This window comes from Podarcis vaucheri (genome assembly GCF_965113315.1).
Source record: "Podarcis vaucheri genome assembly, chromosome: 9".
Lineage (NCBI taxonomy): Eukaryota > Metazoa > Chordata > Lepidosauria > Squamata > Lacertidae > Podarcis > Podarcis vaucheri.
Genome location: NC_138767.1, coordinates 1,959,340 through 1,983,343, shown reverse-complemented (window position 1 = coordinate 1,983,343; position 24,004 = coordinate 1,959,340). Strand labels below are relative to the sequence as shown.

Here is a 24,004-nt window from a genome sequence, read left to right as displayed (position 1 = left end):
GAAACTATACCATTCAGCATTCCCTTATTACATCCATCAAAACTTATTTACACTGTTGAATTTGTCTTGATGCTGCCATCGCTGGAAGGAACAATTTTAAACCTGCACATTCATCATGGGGAAAAATTAGCATTTGCAAATGAGCAGTGGCCTTTTTCTCCCCACAAGAGGCGGCAGCTTTGGGCGTTCTCTGCCCTCCTGCACTTCCTTGGGAACAAATATCATCTGCAAACACAGCTCCACTCTTTCCTTCCTCCTTCCCATTCTGAGCGATGCCTTTTTCAAATGCTGCTCCCTCTGAGTCTTCTGAGTGACCATATATAGCAGTTTTTGGCTCTGCACGGGGAGAGCCGCAGAGCTATGCCAGGCAGACCTTCCTGCAGACCTTTGGCAATAGCAGCTCCTCCTATTGTTCTGTCTCTCAAGAGTCTTCCTTTTCCTTTTACCATTCTGTGGCAAAACTGAGCAGAGAGAGAGAGAGAGAGAGAGAGAGAGAGTCCCTTTCTGCCCTGCCAAATGGTTTTCTTAGCCTTCCAAGCCCTTTTTCCTCTGCTTTGGAGTCTAGATCCTCCTTCCGGTTTTGGACATCTCTGTTTAGATGATCGAACACGTGATGTGCTCCAAAGATAGATTATAAAAGCAACAAGCGGATGAGGCAGAATTGTTTTCGTCTCCTAGGACAGTCGAGCTGCTCCAGAAGCACCAGGCGGCCTCTGTGTCAGGGAAATGTCGCTAGGCGGTTAGAGCAGCCTTCCAGACGTTTGGGTCTCCATCTCCCATCATTCACAACCATTGGATGAGCTGACTGAGGATGTTGGAGGCTGCAGCCCAATAGTAGCTAGGACAGCAAAGTCAGAGAACTCTGGCTGGGCAAGTCTTGCATTTTTGGAGGGGGAAATAGGTGGCCCATATCTTAAAAATGAAACCAAGCAAATGGATAAATGATGCCAAGCAGGGCCTGAATCGGGGCCTCTGGTCTGGGCTTTTTACAGGCTTTGACACGAAGGAGTCAAGTGCACATCTGTATGAGGAAAGGTGACCTGGCGTCAGGGCCGGCCCAAGGCATTTTGCTGCCAGAGGAGAAACAGCTGATGTTCCCCCCTAGTGAAGCTCTCCCCATTATCTCCTTATTTTAGACTCTGCACACATATACACACAGAGAGAGAGACAGAGAGGAGAGAAAGAAAGAAAGAAAGAAAGAAAGAAAGAGAGAGAAAGAGAGTGAGAAAGAAAGAGAGAGAGAAGAGAAAAAGAAAGAAAAAGAGAGAAAGAGAGAGAGAGAGAGAGGAGAGAAAGAAAGAGAGAGAAAGAAAGAGAGAGAGAGAAGAGAAAGAGAAAAAAGATAGAAAGAAAGAGAAAGAAAAAAAGAAAAAAAAGAGACAAAGAAAGAGAGAGAGAGAAAAGAAAGAGAGAGAAAGAAAGAGAGAGAGAGAGAGGGAAGAGAAAAAGAAAGAAAGAAAGAAAAAAAGAGAGAGAGAGAGAAGAAAGAGAGAAAGAGAGAAAGAGAGAGAGAGAGAGAGAAATTAATAAAGCTGGATGGATCAAACATCAACTATCTGTACAACTATAATGAATTAACTGGTTTCTGAAATGGCGAAATTAACTGCCAAATTAAGAGGGCATAATGATGAAGTGTTTAAGGAGGATTACCTCTCAAATTATAACCCATATATGAAGTCGTCTGCAGGATTTGAAATATAAGACACAGATTATTGACAGAATTAACGATAGTGGGGTTTAGAAAATTAAAATTTATGTGCTGTAAAACAGCTAATAAAAAGGAGTAAAAAAGAAACATCTGGAAAGGAGGGGCTGGAAGTCCAGAAGAAACTTTGCATGTTTTTGTTTTTTAATTGTATATGATAATAAATGTTTTGGAATATTTTTGGAGATAAAAATGATATGGAAAAAATGAATTGATTGCTTTCCCTGTTCTCTTGTAAGCGCCAACATCTTCCTCTTAAATTGGGCAGGTGGATAAACAGAGCACTGACACCTGGATCTATGCAATCTGGGACAGCTGTGTGCGGGATCTTCAGCCACACCGGCTGCCAGGGATCTTGTTGCTGTTACTCCTTCCAGAATTGCAATTGTCTACTCTGATGGGGAGAGACAGATGGGTGGCTTTAGACCCGCCGTCCAGAGGAGATGGCTGGACCGAAGGCTTTCTGTGTTTTAGAGAGAATGAGTGTGGATGTGCTTGTGTGTGTGAGAGAGACCTCAAAGAAACCTGTTTTGCACCTAGGCTTGTTCCGTTGCTGATGCCATTGTGCTTGTCATTTGCCTTTTCTGCCCATGCCCAGCCTTGGAACTGCAGCCCTGATCCTGCTGCACCCCTTCCCTTCCCTTATCTTGCCTGCCACCCCCACCCTGGCACCTAGTAGCAGGGTGCCAGCTGGAGTCTCTTTGGGCAGGAGTTGGCCATCTGCACCAACCTCTGGCCAAGGATTCAGAGGGAGCTCTTTCCGCCCAATATAATTTTAAACTTGGGATGCAATAGTTTGAACTCAGGTTCTTGCGCGCACCTCCTGCTGCTGCTGATCTCTGCCCCTTCTCTGATTGGGCTGTGAATTGTTAATGCGGAAACATCTGTTCAGACAGATGTGCAAAATGTGCTGCTACTGGGGCCATTTCTTACCTTTCTACTGTCTTTCCTAGGGGTGAAAAAGAGAACCAAGGTGATCAAGAACAACGTCAACCCCGTGTGGAACGAGGTGAGCCAGCCGCCCCTCTGCCTGAGTCTCTGATGGGTATGATCCTGTGCTTCATTTCAGCAGAGACGGCTGTGGGTCAGTCCCAGCATCACGTTCCCACTGTCAGGGATCAGCTCTGGAAGATGCTCTGAGCTTGGACTTCCTCCGCACTGAGTTGTTGAATGGTCTCTTTAAATTTGAAGGTTCATTATTGTTCCACAAGATGCGTATTTCTTTAAAGGCCAGAGCAAATAACGTGACCTAGTTTTACAGCTGTGAAGCAGTACAGCAGGTGCTGTTAAGTTATGTTAAGTAAGCTGTTGGGTATAGAATATAAAGAGCAGCACCTAGCTCTCTCAGTACCCTAGGGGATGGGTCATGCTTATTGATATATTGTAAAAGGAGTTTTTGTTTTTGTTATTATAATCTTGCAAAAGTTACCGTATTTTTCGCCCTATAGGACGCACTTTTCCCCCTCCAAAAATGAAGGGGAAATGTGTGTGTGTCCTATGGGGCGAATGCAGGCTTTCACTGAAGCCTGGAGAGCGAGAGGGGTTGGTGCGCACCGACCCCTCTCGCTCTCCAGGCTTCAGAAGAGCCCCACTGCCAGCCCCGCAAACTCAGGAGACAGCGGGAGAGGCGCAGCACGCCTTTCCCACTGTCCCCTGACTTGGTTAGAAGGCTGGCGGGGGGGAGAAGCCTGCTCCTCCCCGTCACCAGCCCCGCAAACTGGGGGACAGCGGGAGGCGCAGTGTGCCTTTCCCTCTGTCCCCCGACTTGGTTAGAAGGCTGGCGGAGGGCTTCCCCCTCCTCCAGCCCCGCAAGCTCCCAGAGCCATGCCAAAGCTGCACGCAGTTTCCACATGGCTCTGGGTCCTGTTCTGGGGGCCCCGCGCCTGGGGGAGGGGAAAATAATTCCCCCCCTTTATTCCCCCCCCCAAATCTAGGTGCGTCCTATGGGCCGGTGCGTCCTATAGGGCAAAAAATACGGTATTTTGCATTCCTTGTAATGTGTGGTCTCCCCAGGACGCCTTCTGCAGCGCAACTAATCTGCAAATAGCCAACATGAGTAACTAGATCAGTTGGATCTCCCGGCAAGTTGAGAGGGAGGATTGGGACCCCCGCTCTCAGTCCCTGACCTGCTTCCCTCCTCTCCTCTTAGGGCTTTGAGTGGGACCTGAAAGGGATTCCATTAGATCAGAATGCGGAGCTCCACGTCGTCGTCAAAGACCATGAGAAGATGGGCAGAAACAGGTAGGAGATGTCCACAAAATCTTCAGAGCAGCTGGCCAACTTTGGCTCGCGGCCGGTCCTACCGTTGGGAGATGCGAGGCAGTGGGACGTCTTGCCATTTGCAAATTCCCCCAACGAGGGGTGCTCAAAAGTTAGAACATGACTTGCGAATTCAAAAGACCTTTTGCTTAAATGGATAATAAATTAGCTTTGCTTGGGAAGCAAAGTGTGTGTGAAATAAAGTTCTCCGTGAATTTGGCTAACCCTCTTGTGAAGCCGTCGGCTCATCTAGTCTAGCATCCTGCCTTCACAATGGCCAAGCAGATGAGAACGTAAGAGCTCAGTCGGTAGACTCTTGATCTCTGGGCTGTGGGTTCAAGCCCTGCAATGGGCAACAGGGGCTGGACCAGATGACCCTCATGGTCCCTTCCAACTCTACAACTCTATAACTTAATGCAGAATAATAATAATAATAAAATAAGTAAATAAATAAATAAATAAATTATTTCTATCCCACCCTCCCCAGCCGAAGCTGGGCTCAGAGCGGCTGCCAACAGTAAAAGTAACACAGTTTACATAAAATTACAATCTATTACCATATTTTTTGCTCTATAAGATGCACCAGACCATAAAACACCCCTAGTTTTTGGAGGAGGAAAACAAGAAAAAAAATATTCTGAATCCCAGATGCCAGAACAGCAAGAAGCATCACTGCACAGTGATCCCTCTTGATGTTCTGGCTTCTGGGATAGCTGCGCAGCCTGCATTCACTCCATAAGACGCACACACATTTCCCCTTACTTTTTAGGAGGGGAAAGGTGTCTCTTACAGAGCGAAAAATACAGTAATTGAAATACATTCTAAAATCATTTCATCCTAAAATCAATTCAGAATCAAATTAATGGCAACCATTGGTCTATAGTTCTATGAGGATTGCAGAAGGAGAGAGGGGGTCAGGCTGTGCCTTGGCCAAAGGCCAGGCGGAACAGCTCTGTCTTGCAGGCTCCCTGCAGAAAGATGTCAAGTCCCGCAGGTCCCTAGTCTCTTGTGACAGAGCGTTCCATCAGATCGGGGCCACGGCCGAAAAGGCCCTGTCTCTGGTTGAGGCCAGCCTAACCTCCCTGTGGCCCGGGACCTCCAAGATGTTTTTGTTTGAAGACCGTAAGGTCCTCCGTGGGACATACCAGGAGAGGTGGTCCCGTAGGTACGAGGGTCCTAGGCTGGATCAGGCCAATGAACTGTGCTGGATCAGGCCAATGGTCCCTTTAGGCCAGCATTCTGGTCCCCCAGTGGCCAAGTGGGTGCCCCAAAGCGAAACCCACAAGCTGGATTCAAGCACAAGAGGAACACTCTCCCTTCTGTGGTTCCAACAGCTGGGATTCAGAAACATTTCTGCCTCTGATTGTGGAGCAGAGCCTTCCTGGCTAGGGGTCCATGGGAGTGGAGCTGGCTGCTGCCGGCGTTGGAGCACCCATCCTGTGTCCGTTTGCATTTCTTAGTGCAAAAAGTATTGCTCTGATGTGGAGAGATCTTTCCTATTCTACTTAATTCAAGAGGGTTCTGGAAGCAGCTCCATGTGAAAGAAGCAGGCAGAAGGTTCCTGATGTTTGGGTTATTTCTTCAGAGAAGCTGAATGCAGCTGGCTTAAAATGGTTCTGTTATCGCTTCTGTTAAGGTCATGCGGACTATAAAAGTAGGGCCAGAAGGAGTCTGGGTTTCACTCTCTCTTCGTGTGTCTCTCTTCCTTCTGGTGTGGTGTTCTGTATATAGTGTTTAGTCTTATAAGTTATTGTAAGTTTGAGTTAAGTCTGCTGCAAACTGCAATTCTTATGGGCTGTGCCAGTCTTGAATGTATGGGATTTGTGAACATTATGCTCATTTGCCTTCAGTAGCAGCAAAGCTCTGCTGGATGACATATTCATTGCCTCTGGTCTATTTTTGGGGAATCCCGCAACGCGTTTAAGTTTTTACTCTGCTAACTATACATTGGGAGTTTTGTTCTGGATCAATATTGAGCAGAATTCCTTGCTCTTTCGGGGCATGCAAACCGCTTGCCACCTACTCTCTGCCTGAGGAGAAGTTCAGGCATTCTTCACACAGGGAAACGCCTGGCCTCTGCGTGGCTCCGTGAGTTCCTAGCATTGGCAGGGGAGGAGGTGGCTGAAAGGACTCTTTATGCTGCCGAGTGGCATGGAAAGAATTCTGGGAAAGGGAGAGAAAGTCACAGAGCCACATCTTAGGGGCACCAAGGGGCTTCTCAACATTCAGCAGGTCACACGTTCAATCCTTGGCTTCTCCCTGCTGCCCCAAACCCCCAAAAGGCACAGCTAGTCTGTGAGCTCGGTGGACCCTGTGGTCACCCTGTGGCCCCAAAGCAAGGCGTCTGTTGAAGAGAGCCACCCAAATCCATATTCCTCACCTGATAAGGCAGCCTAAATGTACTATGGAAGTTCAGCATGGTGGTGACATTGAATGTGGCTGGAGAGTTGGCACCCCATCTTAGGCACTGATGTTGTTGTTGAGTCATTTAGTCGTGTCCGACTCTTCGTGACCCCCTGAACCAGAGCACGCCAGGCCCTCCTGTCTTCCCGCAGTTTGGTCAGACTCATGCTGGTAGCTTTGAGAACACTGTCCCACCATCTCGTCCTCTGTCGTCCCCTTCTCCTTGTGCCCTCCATCTTTCCCAACATCAGGGTCTTTTCCAGGGAGTCTTCTCTTCTCATGAGGTGGCCAAAGTCTTGGAGCCTCAGCTTCAGGATCTGTCCTTCCAGTGAGCACTCAGGGCTGATTTCCTTCAGAATGGAGAGGTTTGATCTTCTTGAAGTCCATGGGACTCTCAAGAGGCACTGATACAGCTGGTCGATTGTGCCAAATTTTACACATACTCTCCAACGTTTCTCCAGTGAAAACAGGGACGCTCCATTCCATACGGATAATTTTCCTATTTATACCCCACACGTCTTACTGGGCTGCCCCAGCCACTCTGGGCAGCTTCCAACATATATAAAAACAGAATAAAACATTAAACATTTAAAAAAATTCCCTTTACAGGATGGTTCGGGGGTCGGGTAACTCCATACCCTCCAACATTTCTCTGATGAAAATAGGGACATCCTAAGGAAAAGTGGGACATTCTGGGTTCAGATCAGAAACCGGGGCGGCTTTTCTAAAGCAGGGACGTCCCTGGAAAATAGGGACACTTGGAAGGTCTGTTCTTCACTTGCACAGGTGCTTATAACAGGCTTTTCCTGCTTTCAGCATCACTTCCTTTCTAAGAGAAAGTTCCCAAGGTTCTGATGCAGTTGATGGGAACAGTGTGACCTTGCGCCGAGTTTGCATCTGCCAGAGGATCCTGTGGATCCATGCGCTTGATCAGGAACCACTATGAGGAGCAGGGAATGGTGTTTGGCTGGCCTTTGCTTTTTCCTGGCTGAGGAGCAGGATGGTTGCCTTTGGCTAAGTTCTGACCAACGTCCCAGTTGAGGATAGATGCAGGGTAGAATCGGAAGCCTCTGCCTCTTGTTTGTCTGAAGTGGCCAAGGCTCTTGTCCCAGGGGGATATCCAGCCTCAATTTCCAACTGAGGCAGAGCAGAGCCATTGTGGATCAGAGTCTCTCCTCTGTGAATTTGTTGGTAGCCATCCTTGCCTCCTGTGGGAGAGAGTTCCAAAGTCTAACCCTGTAAGAAAGAAAACTGGACATTAGTTGTTGTGTCTGGAAGGAGTCGTTAGTTGCTTGGGTCATTCCAGGAAACTTAGCACCTGATTCAATTTACTCTTTCTCTGTCTGTCTGTCCATCTGTCTGTTTACCGTATTTTTCGCTCTATAACACGCACCAGACCATAACACGCACGTAGTTTTTAGAGGAAGAAAACAACAACAAAAATATTCTAAACGAAACAGTGGATGTATGATTTTTGTGGTTCATGCTGTGGCCACAGACATGTGATCTGATGGTGAGTTTGGGGTAGCCCAATGCAAAAATCCTGAGGATCCATGTGGATCCATGCTTTGTAACCACGTTTTTGCACCACTGCGACCCCAGGCAACAGTGGGTGCGTGATTTTTTTGGTGCAAGATGTAGCCATGGACATGCTATGTGATCTGATGGTGAATTTGGGGTGACCCAGTGCAAAAATCCTGAGGATCCATGTGGATCTATGCTTTGTAACCACGTTTTAAGTGGGGAGGGAAGGAAAAGCACTCAAGGGACAAGGAGCACGCATGGGGTGTGTGGAGAAGGATGCTGCTAATAATGCTAATTTAGTGAGCTGAGTGGGGAGGAAAGAGGGACAGAGAGCCTGCTTGCTTTAAAGGAGACAACCGGACAGGAGCCGCTTACACTCGTGTAAGCGGCTCCTATCCTCTCCCGCTTTGCTCCTTTAAAGCAAGCAGGCTCTCTGTCCCTCTCTCCTTCCCACTCAGCGGCTCTTCTCCCGCTTTGCTGTTTCAAAGCGAGCCACAGAGGAGGGAAGGAAGGGGAACCATGGATCCTCTGCTCACGACTGCAGCAGATCCCTCCCCCCACCACCCATAGGCATTCGCTCCATAACACGTACAGACATTTCCCCTTACTTTCTAGGAGGAAAAAAGTGAGTTTTATGGTGCAAAAAATACGGTAATCCTCAACGGCATAAGAGCAACAGTGCGTCTGACAAGGGACTCAGCTGCATTCATCAAAAACAGTGTTTTGAATGCGTTATAAACAGGCAACACCAAATGGTGCTGGAGAGTAAGAAAAAAATTCTTTGCGATTTCCCATAGCATCCCCCCCTTTGTTATAATGATTTAATTTCTGACTTATTTATAGCGTCCCTCCCCCCCCGTGTGTAGATCCACCCGAGCTGACCTCTGGGGGGTGGAAAATGGACTGTCAGAGAATTACGTTTGTGTGTACAAGGTGTTCTCTGGACAAAAACAAATGGGAATGCCAACGTTGTGATGAACATGGTATTGTTGACAGTCCCAGCAAGATGTTCTGCTACCAGTTTTAGAATGGTTCTCTCCCCCTCCTCATTTCACACCCCCCAACAACAACAACCCAGTCAGGTAGGATAGGCTGAGAGTGAGTGACTAGCCCTCAAGATCGCCCAGTGAGCTTCATGGCCAGATGGAGGATTCGAACCCAGGTGTCGCAGGTCCTAGTCTGACACTCTAATGGGTCTCATAGGCAACTAGACTCTTAAACGTGTATAGAGTAACTTCCCACTTTGCAAGCTCAGCCAGGTTCGACCTCGCTAGAGATTATTGTGGACTTTAGGAAATGTAAATTGAATATTCAGCCACTCATTATTGAGGGGAAGTGCATGGAACAGATCTTGGTGTTGCGATTTCTGGGAATGGAGTTGAGAGATGACCTAACCTGGGGAGAAAACAGTAAATACCTGATGAAGAGAGCAAAGCAGAGGTTATATTTTCTGAGAATCCTCCAGAAAAACAATATCTCAAAGGACCTGTTGATGGCATTTTACCACTGTACTGTGGAGAGTGTATTAACTTATAGGTCTCTGTGTGTGGTTTGGGAGCTGCACGGTCAAGGAAAAACAATGCTGTCCAGGGTTGTAAAGACTGCGGAGAGACTATTTGGGTGCACTCTTCCCACCTTGGATCAAATCGACGCTTCCAGGTGCCATAAGAAAGCTGCAGAGATAGCGTAGGATAGTGCGCACCCCGGAAATGATCTCTTTCAGCTTCTGCCTTCTGGATTACAGGGTTATAAAGACTAGGACTTGCTGCCTGAGAAACAGTTTCTATCCAAATGCGATTTTGGTTTTAAACACAGTGTAAGGTAGTCTCTGTGGGAGTATATTGCATTTAATTATGGGGTATTTTAAGGGGGCTAACGAGGCTGGGATAGCTGGGGTAGCAGGCTTGTTGGTTTTTGAATGTCTGATGCAGATTTTTTTCAATTTCGTTGTTCTGTATGGGAAAATGACAATAAAGATTATCGTATCGTATCTTTGGGGGAAGGAGCTTCTGGGAAGATGGTGGCAGAGGTCAGGGGTGGCTCCTTGCATGACTTCTGAGCCTCATCAAGTGGCTGGTCCCTGTTGCTTTTGCGGCAAGGGAGCCAGAAGTCTCCTTGCAAAGGAAGAGCCATCCGGGAAGGTTCGTCTCCTCAAAGAGTTCCTGAAGCGCTGAACAGGCGCACCCATAAAAGGTGTTCTTGTTGCACCATAGAGAGAATCTGAGCCGGCCACAAGAGTTCAGTGTGTCAGCTCTGAGAAAGCAGCGGGTGGGAAGGGAAGAAGAGAAGAGAAGAGGCCTGTTTAAGAATAGCCCTGTCGAAAGAGGATATCCAGGAATAGCAAGGATGATTCAGGGCAAGAGAATCCGGAGACCTCAAGTCTGGCTGTGTGCCCGAGGTCTGGGGGGGGGGGAATGATCGGAGGGATGTCTTTCCTTCGTCGAATATTGGAATGGTAGAGTTGGAAGGGATCGCCAAAGGTCATCTAGCTCAACCCCCTCCAACGCAGGAACGGCAGCTGAGCAATTCCCGCAAAGCAGGAACCAAAGCCATTGGAAGGGGACAAGACTGCAAGATCCACACAGGGCTATTGGGACCAAAAAAGAGACGGGCAAAAAATAGATGTTCCTTCAAAAAGATGAAATCGAGTTCGTTAAATCCTAACTGAAGCACACGGATCTCTTTGCATTAGCAAAGCCGGCTAGTAAATGCTAGTGTGGTTCTTGCCAAGGTAGAATAAGAGAATCGTGGAATTGTAGAATTGGAAGGGGCCCCCAAAGGTCATCTGTCCCAACCCCACGCCATGCAGGAACCAGAGCTAAAGAATCCCTGGCAGAGAGCTCTCCAGCTCCTGTTTAAAAACATCCAAGGATGGAGAGGCTGGCCCCCTTCTGAGGGAGTCCATCCCACTGTCAACTAGGGCTGGATGATATCTGGTTTTCAACATCACGATATATCACCAACTAAATATCACAATATCTTGATATATCATGATATATATCTGTGGTGGCAGAGGGCCTTGATGAGGCTCCCTGCGGCTGTGAAGGGCCTTAAAGTGTAAGGAAGTGGTAGATTTAATAAAAAATATTAAATAAACTTCCACATAATATATTTAATATATTCTCAACTAATTTAAGACTCGTCAGGTTGAATCTCCGAGGTCTAAGTGGAATCTGTGCATGCCAAAGCCCCACTGAGTTCAACTAAACGGACTTCTACTTTTCTGGGAGTAAGCCTCATTGAATTCAGTAGGGCTTGCTTGTGAGTAGACACGCATTTGCTTGCACTGCTTACCTCCCCATCATTCTCACATAGTACCCCACCTCCCATTTCAGCATAAGGCAGCCAGCTAAATCTTCTCCCCTCCATTCCCCCCCCCAAGCCCTCATCCCACCAATCTTTCGCTTTTAATCAAAGGGAGGGAGGACAAAAAAGAAAGCAAAAAGATTGTTTCCTTTAAATAATAATAATAATAATAATAATAATAATAATAATAATAAACATCCTATCCCTTTTAATATGGATGAAAGCTATTTACGGGGAACCAACCATGTAAACACCACAAGAAAATAAAAATAAAAACTCTTCCAGGCACTCCTGTCTTCCACTGCCTCCCGCAGTTTGGTCAAACTCATGCTGGTAGCTTCGATAACACTGTCCCACCATCTCGTCCTCTGTCGTCCCCTTCTCCTTGTGCCCTCCATCTTTCCCAACATCAGGGTCTTTTCCAGGGAGTCTTCTCTTCTCATGAGGTGGCCAAAGTCTTGGAGCCTCAGCTTCAGGATCTGTCCTTCCAGTGAGCACTCAGGGCTGATTTCCTTCAGAATGGAGAGGTTTGATCTTCTTGAAGTCCATGGGACTCTCAAGAGGCACTGATACAGCTGGTCGATTGTGCCAAATTTTACACATACTCTCCAACGTTTCTCCAGTGAAAACAGGGACGCTCCATTCCATACGGATAATTTTCCTATTTATACCCCACACGTCTTACTGGGCTGCCCCAGCCACTCTGGGCAGCTTCCAACATATATAAAAACAGAATAAAACATTAAACATTTAAAAAAATTCCCTTTACAGGATGGTTCGGGGGTCGGGTAACTCCATACCCTCCAACATTTCTCTGATGAAAATAGGGACATCCTAAGGAAAAGTGGGACATTCTGGGTTCAGATCAGAAACCGGGGCGGCTTTTCTAAAGCAGGGACGTCCCTGGAAAATAGGGACACTTGGAAGGTCTGTTCTTCACTTGCACAGGTGCTTATAACAGGCTTTTCCTGCTTTCAGCATCACTTCCTTTCTAAGAGAAAGTTCCCAAGGTTCTGATGCAGTTGATGGGAACAGTGTGACCTTGCGCCGAGTTTGCATCTGCCAGAGGATCCTGTGGATCCATGCGCTTGATCAGGAACCACTATGAGGAGCAGGGAATGGTGTTTGGCTGGCCTTTGCTTTTTCCTGGCTGAGGAGCAGGATGGTTGCCTTTGGCTAAGTTCTGACCAACGTCCCAGTTGAGGATAGATGCAGGGTAGAATCGGAAGCCTCTGCCTCTTGTTTGTCTGAAGTGGCCAAGGCTCTTGTCCCAGGGGGATATCCAGCCTCAATTTCCAACTGAGGCAGAGCAGAGCCATTGTGGATCAGAGTCTCTCCTCTGTGAATTTGTTGGTAGCCATCCTTGCCTCCTGTGGGAGAGAGTTCCAAAGTCTAACCCTGTAAGAAAGAAAACTGGACATTAGTTGTTGTGTCTGGAAGGAGTCGTTAGTTGCTTGGGTCATTCCAGGAAACTTAGCACCTGATTCAATTTACTCTTTCTCTGTCTGTCTGTCCATCTGTCTGTTTACCGTATTTTTCGCTCTATAACACGCACCAGACCATAACACGCACGTAGTTTTTAGAGGAAGAAAACAACAACAAAAATATTCTAAACGAAACAGTGGATGTATGATTTTTCAGCTTCAGGATCTGTCCTTCCACGGAGCACTCAGGGCTGATTTCCTTCAGAATGGATCGGTTTGATCTTCTTGCAGTTTATGGGACTCTCCAGAGTCTCCTCCAGCACCATAATTCAAAAGCATCCATTATTCGGCCTTTTTTATGGTCCAGCTCTCACTTCCATACATCACTACTGAGAAAACCATAGCTTTAACTATACGGACCTTTGTTGGTAAGGTGATGTCTCTGCTTTTTAAGATGCTGTCTAGGTTTGTCATTGCTTTTCTCCCAAGGAGCAGGCGTCTTTTAATTTCGTGACTGCTGTCACCATCTGCAGTGATCATGGAGCCCAAGAAAGTAAAATCTCTCACTGCCTCCATTTCTTCCCCTTCTATTTGCCAGGAGGTGATGGGACCAGTGGCCATGATCTTCATTTTTTTGATGTTGAGCTTCAGACCATTTTTGCGCTCTCCTCTTTCACCCTCATTAAAAGGTTCTTTATTTCATTACCGGTATTCAATGATATGGCGATTTACTGCCCAGCCCTCCTGTTGAGCGGCTCCTAATGTCAGTCAGATCTTCTTAATGCTCAAAATTGGAAAGACCTCTAGAGGAGAAGCGGCCGGGGGCATTTTTGCCCCCATGCCAACATCAAATTAGCTGGATATTTTGTCTTCTTTTATAACCATTCCAGGGTTACATGCAGCAGTGGGGAAGCAGGCAGGGTGCTGTAGCAGTTTGGGCAGCAGACTTGGACCAGGGAGAGACCAGGGTTCGAATCCCACCACTCAGCTGTGAAACTCACAGGCTGGGACCTTGGGGACCACCCACAGCCTCTCTCTCTCTTTTTTTTGAAAAAAATATTATTAACAATTTCAACATATCAAAATATCAAAACATCTCATATTCATTATTTCCCCCCTTCCCCCACCTCCCCATCAAGCCCTCCCTCCCCCCCAAGACATCCCTCAGCTCCTCTGATTTTTCAACATATATTATTCTCTGCATACTGTAAAATTGTATAAATCCTTATATTATCTATCTGCTATATTAACAATCAATAAATTTGTGTCTGTTTATTCAAAACCTGCCAAGGAGTCCAATTCATTTTGTTGTCTTTAAAGTAATTTGTAAAGAGTCCCCATTCTTTTTTGAAGTCACAGTTGTCCTTATCTCTCAATTTATATGTTAGTTTAGCCAGCTCTGCATAGTTCATCAATTTCTCTTGCCACTGTTCTTTTGTCGGGGTTTCCTCATTCTTCCATCCTTGTGCTATCAAGACTCTTGCTGCTGTTGTTGCATACATAAGTAGATTCTTTATTTTCCTTGGCAGGTCTTGTCCTACAATCCCTAACAGTTTTTTTTTAACAAATGTCATTTTAAACATTTTCTTCAATTCATTATATATCATTTCCCAATTTTTTTAATTTCTCTACATTCCCACCACAAACCAGCCACTGCCTCTCAGCCTGACGTCCCTCCCAGGGTTGTTATGGGGATTAATTGGGGGCAGGGAGAAGCGTGTTCATCAACTTGAGCTCCTTCGAGCTGTTCAAGGGCGGAACAGACTCCCTCAGAAGGGGGAGGCCTGCAAGGTTTTAAAACAGAGTCTGGAGAGCTAACGGCCGGGGGTTCTTCAGCTGTGGTTCCTGCAGGGCACGGGGTTGGGCTAGATGACTTTTGGGGTTCCCTTCCCATCCTACAGCTCTACGATTCTGCAAGCTTTTGCGTGTGCTGCTGTATTAAATACACCACAGTTTTCTCTTTCGTCCAGCCAACCCCACTGCTGCTGGGCTCTCAGGCCCCCAAAGTGAGAAAGCTAGTTCCACTTTCCTAACACGACTTCCTTGTGAGGATTCTCCCCTCCCTATAATCTGAGCAGAGGGTGAATTGCTATTGTATTTTCCCTGATAGGGGTCTGGAAAGGACACCACCCAAGATAAGTCTGGAACTGCCCTCTGACGCCTTGGCCGCCATCCAGGGTGCTCCTTGCCAGCTTTCATCATCCTGTTTTCATATGCTAGTTATGCACCCTCAAAAGTCCAGAAGAAATCCGAGGGTTCTGTCCACCACTTCAGAAACTGCATTTATTTATATCCCAGTTCCAAGGACCTCCAGGTAGTGTCCAGGGCAGCTGTCTACCAGCTCCATCTGGTACGCAGGTACTGCTCTGGTTATCTCCCGCTTGGAATACTGCAACACGCGCTACGTGGGGCTACCTTTGAAGGTGACCCGGAAACTGCAACTAATCTAGAATGCAGCAGCTAGACTGGTGACTGGAAGTGGCCACCGAGACCCCATAACACTGGTCTTGAAAGACCTACACTGGCTTCCAGTATGTTTCCAAGCACAATTTAAAGTGTTGCTGATGACCTTGAAAGCCCTAAACAGCCTCATCCCAGTACAGTGGTACCTTGAGTTAAGTACTTAATTTGTTCCAGAGGTCCGTTCTTAACCTGAAACTGTTCTTAACCTGAAGCACCACTTTAGCTAATGGGGCCTCCTCCTGCTGCCGCGCTGCCGGATCACAATTTCTGTTCTCATCCTGAAGCAAGGTTCTTAACCCGAGGTACTATTTCTGGGTTAGTGGAGTCTGTAACCTGAAGCGTATGTAACCTGAGATACTACTGTATACCTGAAGGAGCGTCTCCACCCTGGACACCAGGGTCCAGCTCCGAGGGCCTTCCAGCGGTTCCCTCCCTGTGAGAAGTGAGGTTACAGGGAACCAGGCAGAGGGCCTTCTTGGTGGTGGCGCCTGCCCTGTAGAACACCCTCCCATCAGATGTCAAGGAAATAAACAACTATCTGACATTTAGAAGACATCTGAAGGCAGCCCTGTTTAGGGAAGTTTTTAATGTTTGGCGTTTTATTCTGTTTTTAGTGTTCTGTTGGGAGCCGCCCAGAGTGGCTGGGGAAACCCAGACAGATGGGTGGGGTGTAAATAATAAATTATTATTATTAACATATATGAGGTTCTCTCCCTGTTCATTGAAACCCCACAACCACCCTGTGAGGCAAATCAAGCAGAGAGATAGGGACTGGCCCAAGGTTATACCCAGTGAACTCCATGGCTGAGCGGGGGATTCAAACCCTGTACTCACAGGCCCTAGTCTGGCACTTTGACCGGTTCTTCTCCAGTTCATTTAATCCAGGGTTTCTCAAACTGGGATCTCCAGCTGTTTGGGGACTACACCTCCCATCATCCCTGACCGCTGGCCTTGATAGCTAGGGATGATGGGAGTTGTAGTCCCCAAACAGCTGGAGACCCCAGTTTGGGAAACCCTGATTTAATCCCCCTCAAAAAGGAAAGCGAGTCCTGACCAAGCAACTGAAGGCAGATGGAGGCAGGTGGGGCAATGCTGGGCCTCTGGACGTTCTTCCGTTTTTGGTGCAGCCACAAAGAAGGCCCTTGTCTTCCACGGGGAAAATCTCCAGCATCTGAGCATGGACAAAGCGCAGGAGCACCGAAGGATGTTCCCTCTCATGCATGCACTGACTCTCGCTTCTGGATATCCAGATCTTGCCCGAAGGTTTTTCTGAAGCTCTTCTGTTTTGTCCTCTGAAACTCGAGTCAGCCGGGCTTCCCCTTGGCTCACCTCGCCTGAAGTCGAGCTGCGTCATGATTCATTTTGCGTCAGAAGCTGAAGGAGCAGGAAGGGGATTTCTACGGAAAAAAGCCCCTCTCTCCTGCGGAGACAATGTGGGGAAGTGGAGAGGGAGACATTGGAGCAGACTCTCCAAGATGGGGGTTTCATGGCCCTGGGCATGTTTTGCCAAGAAGGTGTTGGGAAGGCTATTTGCTCCTTCCTATTTTTAAATTGGGTCCAGCTCCACCCGCCGCTTGTCAGTCTCCAGCCAGGGCAGCTCTGTTTCCTTGGCAAGGTCTCCACCTCTCCAGGGAACTTCAAGACAGGATGGTTAACTTGTCTTGTTTTCCTTTTGGCGCTTAGCATTGTGTCTCAAAGTGGCGCAACAGATGTTCAGCCTGAAAACAGGGATCGGTCCTAAGGGTTTATGGGTTGTTGTCAGCAGATTAAGGCTGCCTGCAGTCCTCTTAAAGACCCTTTGCAGAACCTCAGTCCCCTTGAACGTGGAGGGACTTGCTTCTGGGTAAACAGAATCCTTGAACTGTAGAGTTGGAAGGGACCCTGAGGGTCATCTAGTCCAACCCCCTGCAAGGCAGGAATATGCAGCTGTCCCATATGGGGATCAAACCTGAAACCTTGGCATTATCAGCCTCATGCACTAACAAACAGTATGCTTAGTATCTTTTTTGTGAACCGTCCCGAGACCTCCGGCTCTGTTCCAGTAACAAGAAGCCGAAAGCACCAGCCTGAAGATGACGAGTGAGACCTCGTCGAAACGTCGCACAGACACCCCAACTCTTACACGGGAAGACACCCGAAGACACCAAAACCTGCATTCCTGTACCCGTGAAAATCTACGAAAGCATATATATATATATATATATATATATATATATATATATATATGCTTTCGTAGATTTTCACGGGTACAGGAATGCAGGTTTTGGTGTCTTCGGGTGTCTTCCCGTGTAAGAGTAGGGGTGTCTGGGCGACGTTTCGACGAGGTCTCACTCGTCATCTTCAGGCTGGTGCTTTCGGCTTCTTGTTACTGGAACAGAGCAGAGTCTGGTGTTTGAGTTCCTATAAATACTGTTGAGGGGTGTGGTGTATAGCCTCCAACGTTCTGGGTAGAGAGGAAGTTCCTAGATTGGTGTGCCTTTTCTTCTTTTGTTCCTTAATTACTTGAGGGATATCTTGGGTGATATCATGAGTGATATTCTGAATATCACTGGGTGGGTCATTAATTACTTGAGGGATATCTTGGGTGATTTCATGAGTGATATTCTGAATATCACTGGGTGGATATTCTTTTCTTCTTTTCTTCTTTTGTTCTTTTCTTCTTTTGTTCCTTAATTACTTGAGGGATATCTTGGGTGATTTCATGAGTGATATTCTGAATATCACTGGGTGGGTCATTAAGTGTAGATTAGTGGTAAAGCTTTCGTGTCTTGACCTCTTGAGCTTGTGAAGAGTTTTTCTGAGAAGATGGCTGTGCTGCATTTAGTTGTGCTCTGGCTTGGCTTCGTGTATAGGGGCGAGCTGTAATTTTGTGCCTTGTGCCAGCCAGATCTGTGTAGGGATTGCAGGGGGGTGCAGCATCCGGAGGTGCCACTATAGTTTGGCTACTGGATGGAGTCTGTAGTATGTCTGTGGAGAGGGTCTGGGTTTGGGTCTGGTGTGGTTGATTGGTGACGGCGTTCTGTGTGCCTCTGGTTCTGGTGTCGGTTTTTGTGGGGAGGGCTAATTTCCAGATGTCAGGCAGGCGGGACGTGTCGTCACGCTTGTTCATGTTGTGAGGGTGTTTCTCTATCTCGATGGCTTCCATGATTATTCTCTTGTGGTGATGTTCCATGTTAAAGAGCAATTTGGAATCTGCAAAATTAATTTCGTGTCCTGTTTCTTTCATGTGTTGGAAAAGAGAGGAAGTTTTTTCTTCTTTTTTGACGGCATTCTTGTGTTCTGCGATACGTGCATTTATTCGTCTGTTTGTTTGTCCAATGTACGTGGCTGGGCAGACTTTGCAGGGTATTTCATAGACCCCTTGGTTTTCGAGCTGGATTTTGTCTTTTGGGTTTCTGAGGATATTGGCTATTTTTTGGTTGGTGCAGAAGGCTGTTTTGATATTGTGTTTATGGAGGATTTTGCTAATTTTGTCTGTAGTGCCCTTGATATATAATAATAATATCAAATAGATGACTGAAGAGGATGCAGCATGATGGCAGAGTGAACTCCCTTCCCAGTCCATCATCCTTTGCGTTGTGTGTTCATTATGATTCATAATGATAGCTCTGTGGGTTCGAGCCCCACATTGGGTAAAAAATTCCTGCACTGCAGGGAGTTGGATTAGAATGACTCTTGTGGTCCCTTCCAACTCTAAAATTCTATAAAGGAGCATTGGAACAGTTAAACACTGTTCTGCTTTCCAGATTGATTGTTTTGGCATGGACATAGGTCTTCATTTGCAGTCTCCTTCCTTGGAGGTTTTTAGGCAGAGGCCGGATGGCCGTCTGTCATGGAGGCTTTAGTTGAGATTCCTGTCAGAAAGTAATTCCTGATTGTCAGGTGTGCGTGCAGGAGCCAGGCCTTGTGACCAATAGGACTTTGCAGGACTGGGGCCTTCCTGAGTTTGTTCTGAAGAGGCAAGGTGAGGCCGATTGGTAACTCACAGCACCTGGTGGCAAGAGCTGGGAAGGGATATAAGGTCAGCATTTCCCTTCAGCTCTTTGCCACAGCAACATGTTCCCTGCTTTGCTGCGTTTGGCTTCTTGCTTCCTGATCCTTGAACCTCGGCTTCTTGACTCCCTGCTTCCTGACCCTTGGACCCTTGGCTTCCTGAATCCTGGCTTCTGGACCCCCGTTCCTGCTCCCACCCCACCATTTTGGCCCCCCCCCCTGTCCTGATGACCCCTGCTGGGACTTCGATCACCTGTGAACCATTACACTGATGTTTAGTTGGAATCTCCTACCTTGTAACTTGAAGCCATGGGTTCAGGTCCTGCTCTCCAGAGCAGGAGAAAACAAGCTTGTTTCCTCTTCCATGGAGATGTCCAGCATTTAAAATGCTAGTTTTACACTTTTCTTCGTCTTCTAAAGAGAGCTTTAATTGTGTGCAATATCCCAAGCTCTGCTCTGAACCCCCTGAGAACTTTTGTCCTTCCCTGTTCACAGTTTCTCCTCTTCTTCTGTTTTCTCTCAAAGGTTCCTGGGCGAATCCCATGTGCCCCTGCGGGACGTCCTGGCATCTCCCAACCTGGCGGCCAGCTTCAACGCTCCCTTGCTGGACGCCAAGGGGCAGAGCACTGGGGTAAGTCCATTTCTTGGTGCTGCATCTCACTGATTTGCAGCCGGAGGAAAGGGAAGTCCACTGACCAGATGATGGTGCTGTGCACACTCCCAGTCAAGTCCTATCAACCCTTGGCCACAACAGTGATGGCTGGAAACATCTCACCTGAAAGTCCAGAGAGCCTCTGTGAATGCGTAGATAGATAAACTTTATTCACATTAGCCAACGGCTATAGCAACATAAAACAAGCAATATATGCAATTAAAAAGAAAACAATGGGTAAAAAGGGCAATCAAATGACCAAGATTATTGTTCAGATAGTGGCCCTTAATCTCATTGCACCCTCGATCAACCTAGCACCCTTTGCTGTTGTCTGATCATTTTGATCTGATAAAAGAAATAACAATGTGGCCTCAGATGGGCGGCCTGGGATGGTAAGTAAGAGTGGGGTGATGATCTCATTCCTCAGATCTTTGTAAAGGGGACAGGACAGGAGAATATGAGCCACTGTTTCCAGATTGCCATCTCCACATGGGCAGAGTCGTTTCTCAGTTGGAATCTTTTGGTATCTGCCCTCAAGTACGGCAGAGGGCATCACATCCAATCTGGCCAGTGTGAAGGCACGCCTGTATTTTGGGATGGTTAATTTATACAAATATGGTGCCAGGGAATCAAACTGAGAAGGGGGGGGGGAGGCATACCAAGGTTGTTCTATTGCTCCAAGTCCTTCAGACGCTGTCCAATTAGCCTTTTTGCTTTAATAAAGCCCATCGTGAGAAGCTGATGTGGGTGGAGTCCACAGGAGAGGAGTTTTTGGTGCACGCAGTTTTAGACCATGCACTTTTATGGGGGTCTTGTGTCACTAAGGGCAGTAGACCGGGTGGATCTGTGACTGCGTAGACATTAGTGAGATAGGACTGAGTAAAAGCAGTGGCATAGCATGGCTTGCCTGGGGCCGGGGCTGCCTGGAAGGGTGGGTGGGAAAGAGGGAAATGGACGGAGTATGCATGTGCATTGAACTGCCTAACGGTGCCTGTGTCACTCAGGAGATCTCAGCCACAAAAATAAGAAAAGAGCTGTTCCATTGTCTGGTGAGGTTGTTTCCAGCTTCACATGGAAAAGCAGAATTTGACACCTGGGTGCCCCGCACCCCTTGCACCCCCCCCCCGGGTAAAGACGGCCCTGGGTTTTTGCCCGGATCCTGCGTCAGGGCTCCCCAGATCTCCTGTATGAAAAGAGCTTTGGAAATCAGGCTCCCGGACCTTAGAGCTTCACGGTTTGAGCCTTCTGCTTCTCCGGGTCTTCGGTGAAGGAGCAAAATCTCTGGCCGAGTGGCCAGAATCACGTTCCTTGGAAGCATTGCTGAGAGATTATTCCAGTCAAGCTTTTCTTTGGAAACCTTCAGGGTCAAAGAAGGCGACTCTGTCTCATTTCCTTGCTGGGAATTCTGTTGCTGAATTGTTTGCACAGCTAGGAAATTATCCATCACCGGTGGGAGGCAGCCTGCAAACAATACTGCGCCCAAGTCGCAGGATTTGGGAATCTGCCTGCTGATACAATCTTGAATTTCTGGGCCTTGATATGAGTGGTTGAGGGCTGCCCCTTAGTGGCCGGCTGCTGAATCACATCTGATGGTAAAAATAAAAGAGGCATACCAAGATCTGCAGTTGGGTTGTGTCTTAGAATGTTTCCAGCTGGCTAGATTTTATATTTCCCACCCAAAGTGAACAGCACTGTTGCTTCTCTTTTGGTTGCAACATGAGGTCAGTTTTGCACCAGGGAGAAGCTACTTTGAAGGCCAAACTCAGCAAGGCATTACTTGCATGAAGGCAATTAAAGTGACTGGCCTGGTTTGCATATAACACCAAGCTGGGACTTACTAAACTAAGGTTTACTGGTTTGCAAATAACACCCTGGTTTGCTTAATCACTGGAATCCTGCCCCACAAGCTGAACAATTCACTCGAAACCATGGTTTGCGTTAACCATGGCTTGGTGTTACCTGTTAACCCAGAGCGCTTCCTTGTCCATAGGTTGTTTGACGACTCCCCCGAGCTCCAGTTGCTCAACAAGCGACAGAGCAAAGAGCAGCTGGAAAGCAACCCAAACTTTGCAGAAGGAAGCAATCAATGGTTTGTCTTAGTGTTGTGTGTGAACCAGGACATTGCTTTGCAGACCACAATTGCCCTCCTGCAAACCTGAGCCTCACCAGAATTTGGAGGGAGCATCCAGGTGTGCTGTGCCAGGGCTCAGAGCACCCCACTTCCATCAGGCATCTTCTTTCCTCCTCAGGCGTGTCTCATCCTGCAAGCCTCCTACGTCCCGCCTCCTGGGGCTGCTCCTTTGTTTCCGCCTCCTGCCCCCCCAGAGCCAAATCCAACCCCCGTTGAGCTGGACATGGTGACAGGTCAGTACGAGACAGTTTCCCTCGCGTCCTACTCTGGTTTCTATTTATTTATTAGATTGGTCAGCTATTCTGAATTACCGTATTTTTCGCTCTATAAGATGCACTTTCCCCCTCCTAAAACGTAAGGGGAAATGTGTGTGCATCTTATGGAGCGAATGCAGGTGGGAAGCTCTGCTCAGCGCTCCCTTTAAAGAGCCGTGTGGAGCGTGTGTGCGGCTTTTGGGGGCTTTTCCCTGAGGAGGGAGAAGGGCTGCTCCTCTCCCTCCTCTGGGAAAAGCCCCCAAGAGCCCCCCCACACTCCGTACGCTATTTAAAGGGAGTTTAGCTGTCCATAAGCCAGTACAGCCAGCGGGATCGCAGCGCTGTTTTCCTCTTCCAAAAACTAGGTGCGTCTTATGGTCTGGTGCGTCTTATAGAGCGAAAAATACGGTATGCTTTTTACAGGGTGGTGGGAATGAGGCTGTGGTACCAAGGGGACGCCCAAAGGTTGGGGAAGTGCTTTCAGAACAACCCTGTTTCCTGTTCCCTCCAGATACAGCCGGCGAAGAAGAGTCTGAAGACCCCCTTGGGACGGGCGATGAAGCTGATCCTTCCACGGGCCCCTCTGCGCCGGATCAAGTCTCCCTGCCCAAGAAGCCCCCATCGCACGTGGTCCACGGGACCAAGAGGAGGAGAAGCGCCTCCAAAAAGCTCCTGTCCAACAAGCCGCAAGACTTCCAGGTGATCAAGCGCCCTCTCCCCTGGTCGCTCCCCCCTGCACCCGAACTTGCAGGCTCTGCCGTCCCTCCTCTTGGCCTGACTTCTGGCCCTGAGGCAGAAGGGTGTGGTGCAAGATGAGCCCAGATCAAAGGACATCCTTCTTTGCACATGGGGTTAGTTGAACTTACAGAATTTGTCTGCAAAGGAGGCAGAGCTGGTTGCCAGCTTGGAAAGGAGATTGGAAAAGTTCGGGGAGTAGCTGAGGCTTTCAGTGGCTACTAACCACAAAGGCTACTATTCCCTCCCTTGTCAGAAGCTGTAAATGTCCCTGGGTGCCAGAGGTTGGGAATTGCAGGGGGGCTGCCCTTGAGACTGACCCAGAAACTCCAGCGGGTGCAGAATGCTGCGGTGAGACTCTTTACGGGGTCCTCACCACGGGATCACATTCACCCGGTGCTATACGAGCTGCACTGGCTCCCGTGGAGTACAGGATCAGGTTTAAGGTGCTGGTTTTAACCTTTAAAGCCCTATACTGCCTAGGACCCTCATACCAGGACTGCCTCTCCTGGTATGTCCCACGGAAGATCTTACGGTCTTCAAACAAAAACATCTTGGAGGTCCCGGGCCACAGGGAGGTTAGGCTGGCCTCAACCAGAGCCAGGGCTTTTTCGGCTGTGGCTCCAATCTGGTGGAACGCTCTGTCCCAAGAGACTAGGGCCCTGCAGGACTTGACATCTTTCCGCAGGGCCTGCAAGACAGAGCTGTTCCACCAGGCCTTTGGCCAAGGCACAGCCTGACCCCCTCCTTTGGTAATCCTCGCAGAACTCTATCCCAATGGTTGCCATTAATTTGATTCAGAATTGATTTTAGAATGAACTGAATTGAGAATGCTGTTACTTTTATTGTTGTTAGCTGCTCTGAGCCCAGCTTCGGCTGGGGAGGGCGGGATATAAATAAAATATAATAATAATAATAATAACAACATAATTCTGCTTGAATCCCGCTTGCGGGTTTCCAGTGGGGACGGGTTCAACAACTCTAGGGTTCCCAAGGTACCTTGGGTCCCTGCTCATTAGGGCCCCTTCGGTCTTGAGGTGGCCCTGCATGCATTGCACGGGTGCGACATGGTGTGCGTGACGCACAGTGCACGTCGCACGTCCAGGGGCTGGCACCTCCAGAGCACTTGTTCTCCTTCACCGCATGCACATTGCG

The 24,004-nt window shown here is 48.0% G+C and overlaps 1 protein-coding gene across 7 annotated transcripts in view; it reads left to right on the top strand.

The window, feature by feature from the left end:
• Positions 1-24,004, top strand: part of DYSF (dysferlin) — a 185,343-nt gene that overhangs the window by 18,335 nt on the left and 143,004 nt on the right. For all 7 annotated transcript variants that reach the window (XM_082236251.1, XM_082236250.1, XM_082236247.1 and 4 more), the window contains exons 2-6: positions 2,659-2,714; positions 3,855-3,946; positions 19,603-19,708; positions 21,979-22,093; positions 22,626-22,813. In XM_082236251.1, the coding sequence (XP_082092377.1) occupies positions 2,659-2,714; positions 3,855-3,946; positions 19,603-19,708; positions 21,979-22,093; positions 22,626-22,813 (557 nt within the window). The remainder of the gene's footprint in view (positions 1-2,658; positions 2,715-3,854; positions 3,947-19,602; positions 19,709-21,978; positions 22,094-22,625; positions 22,814-24,004) is intronic.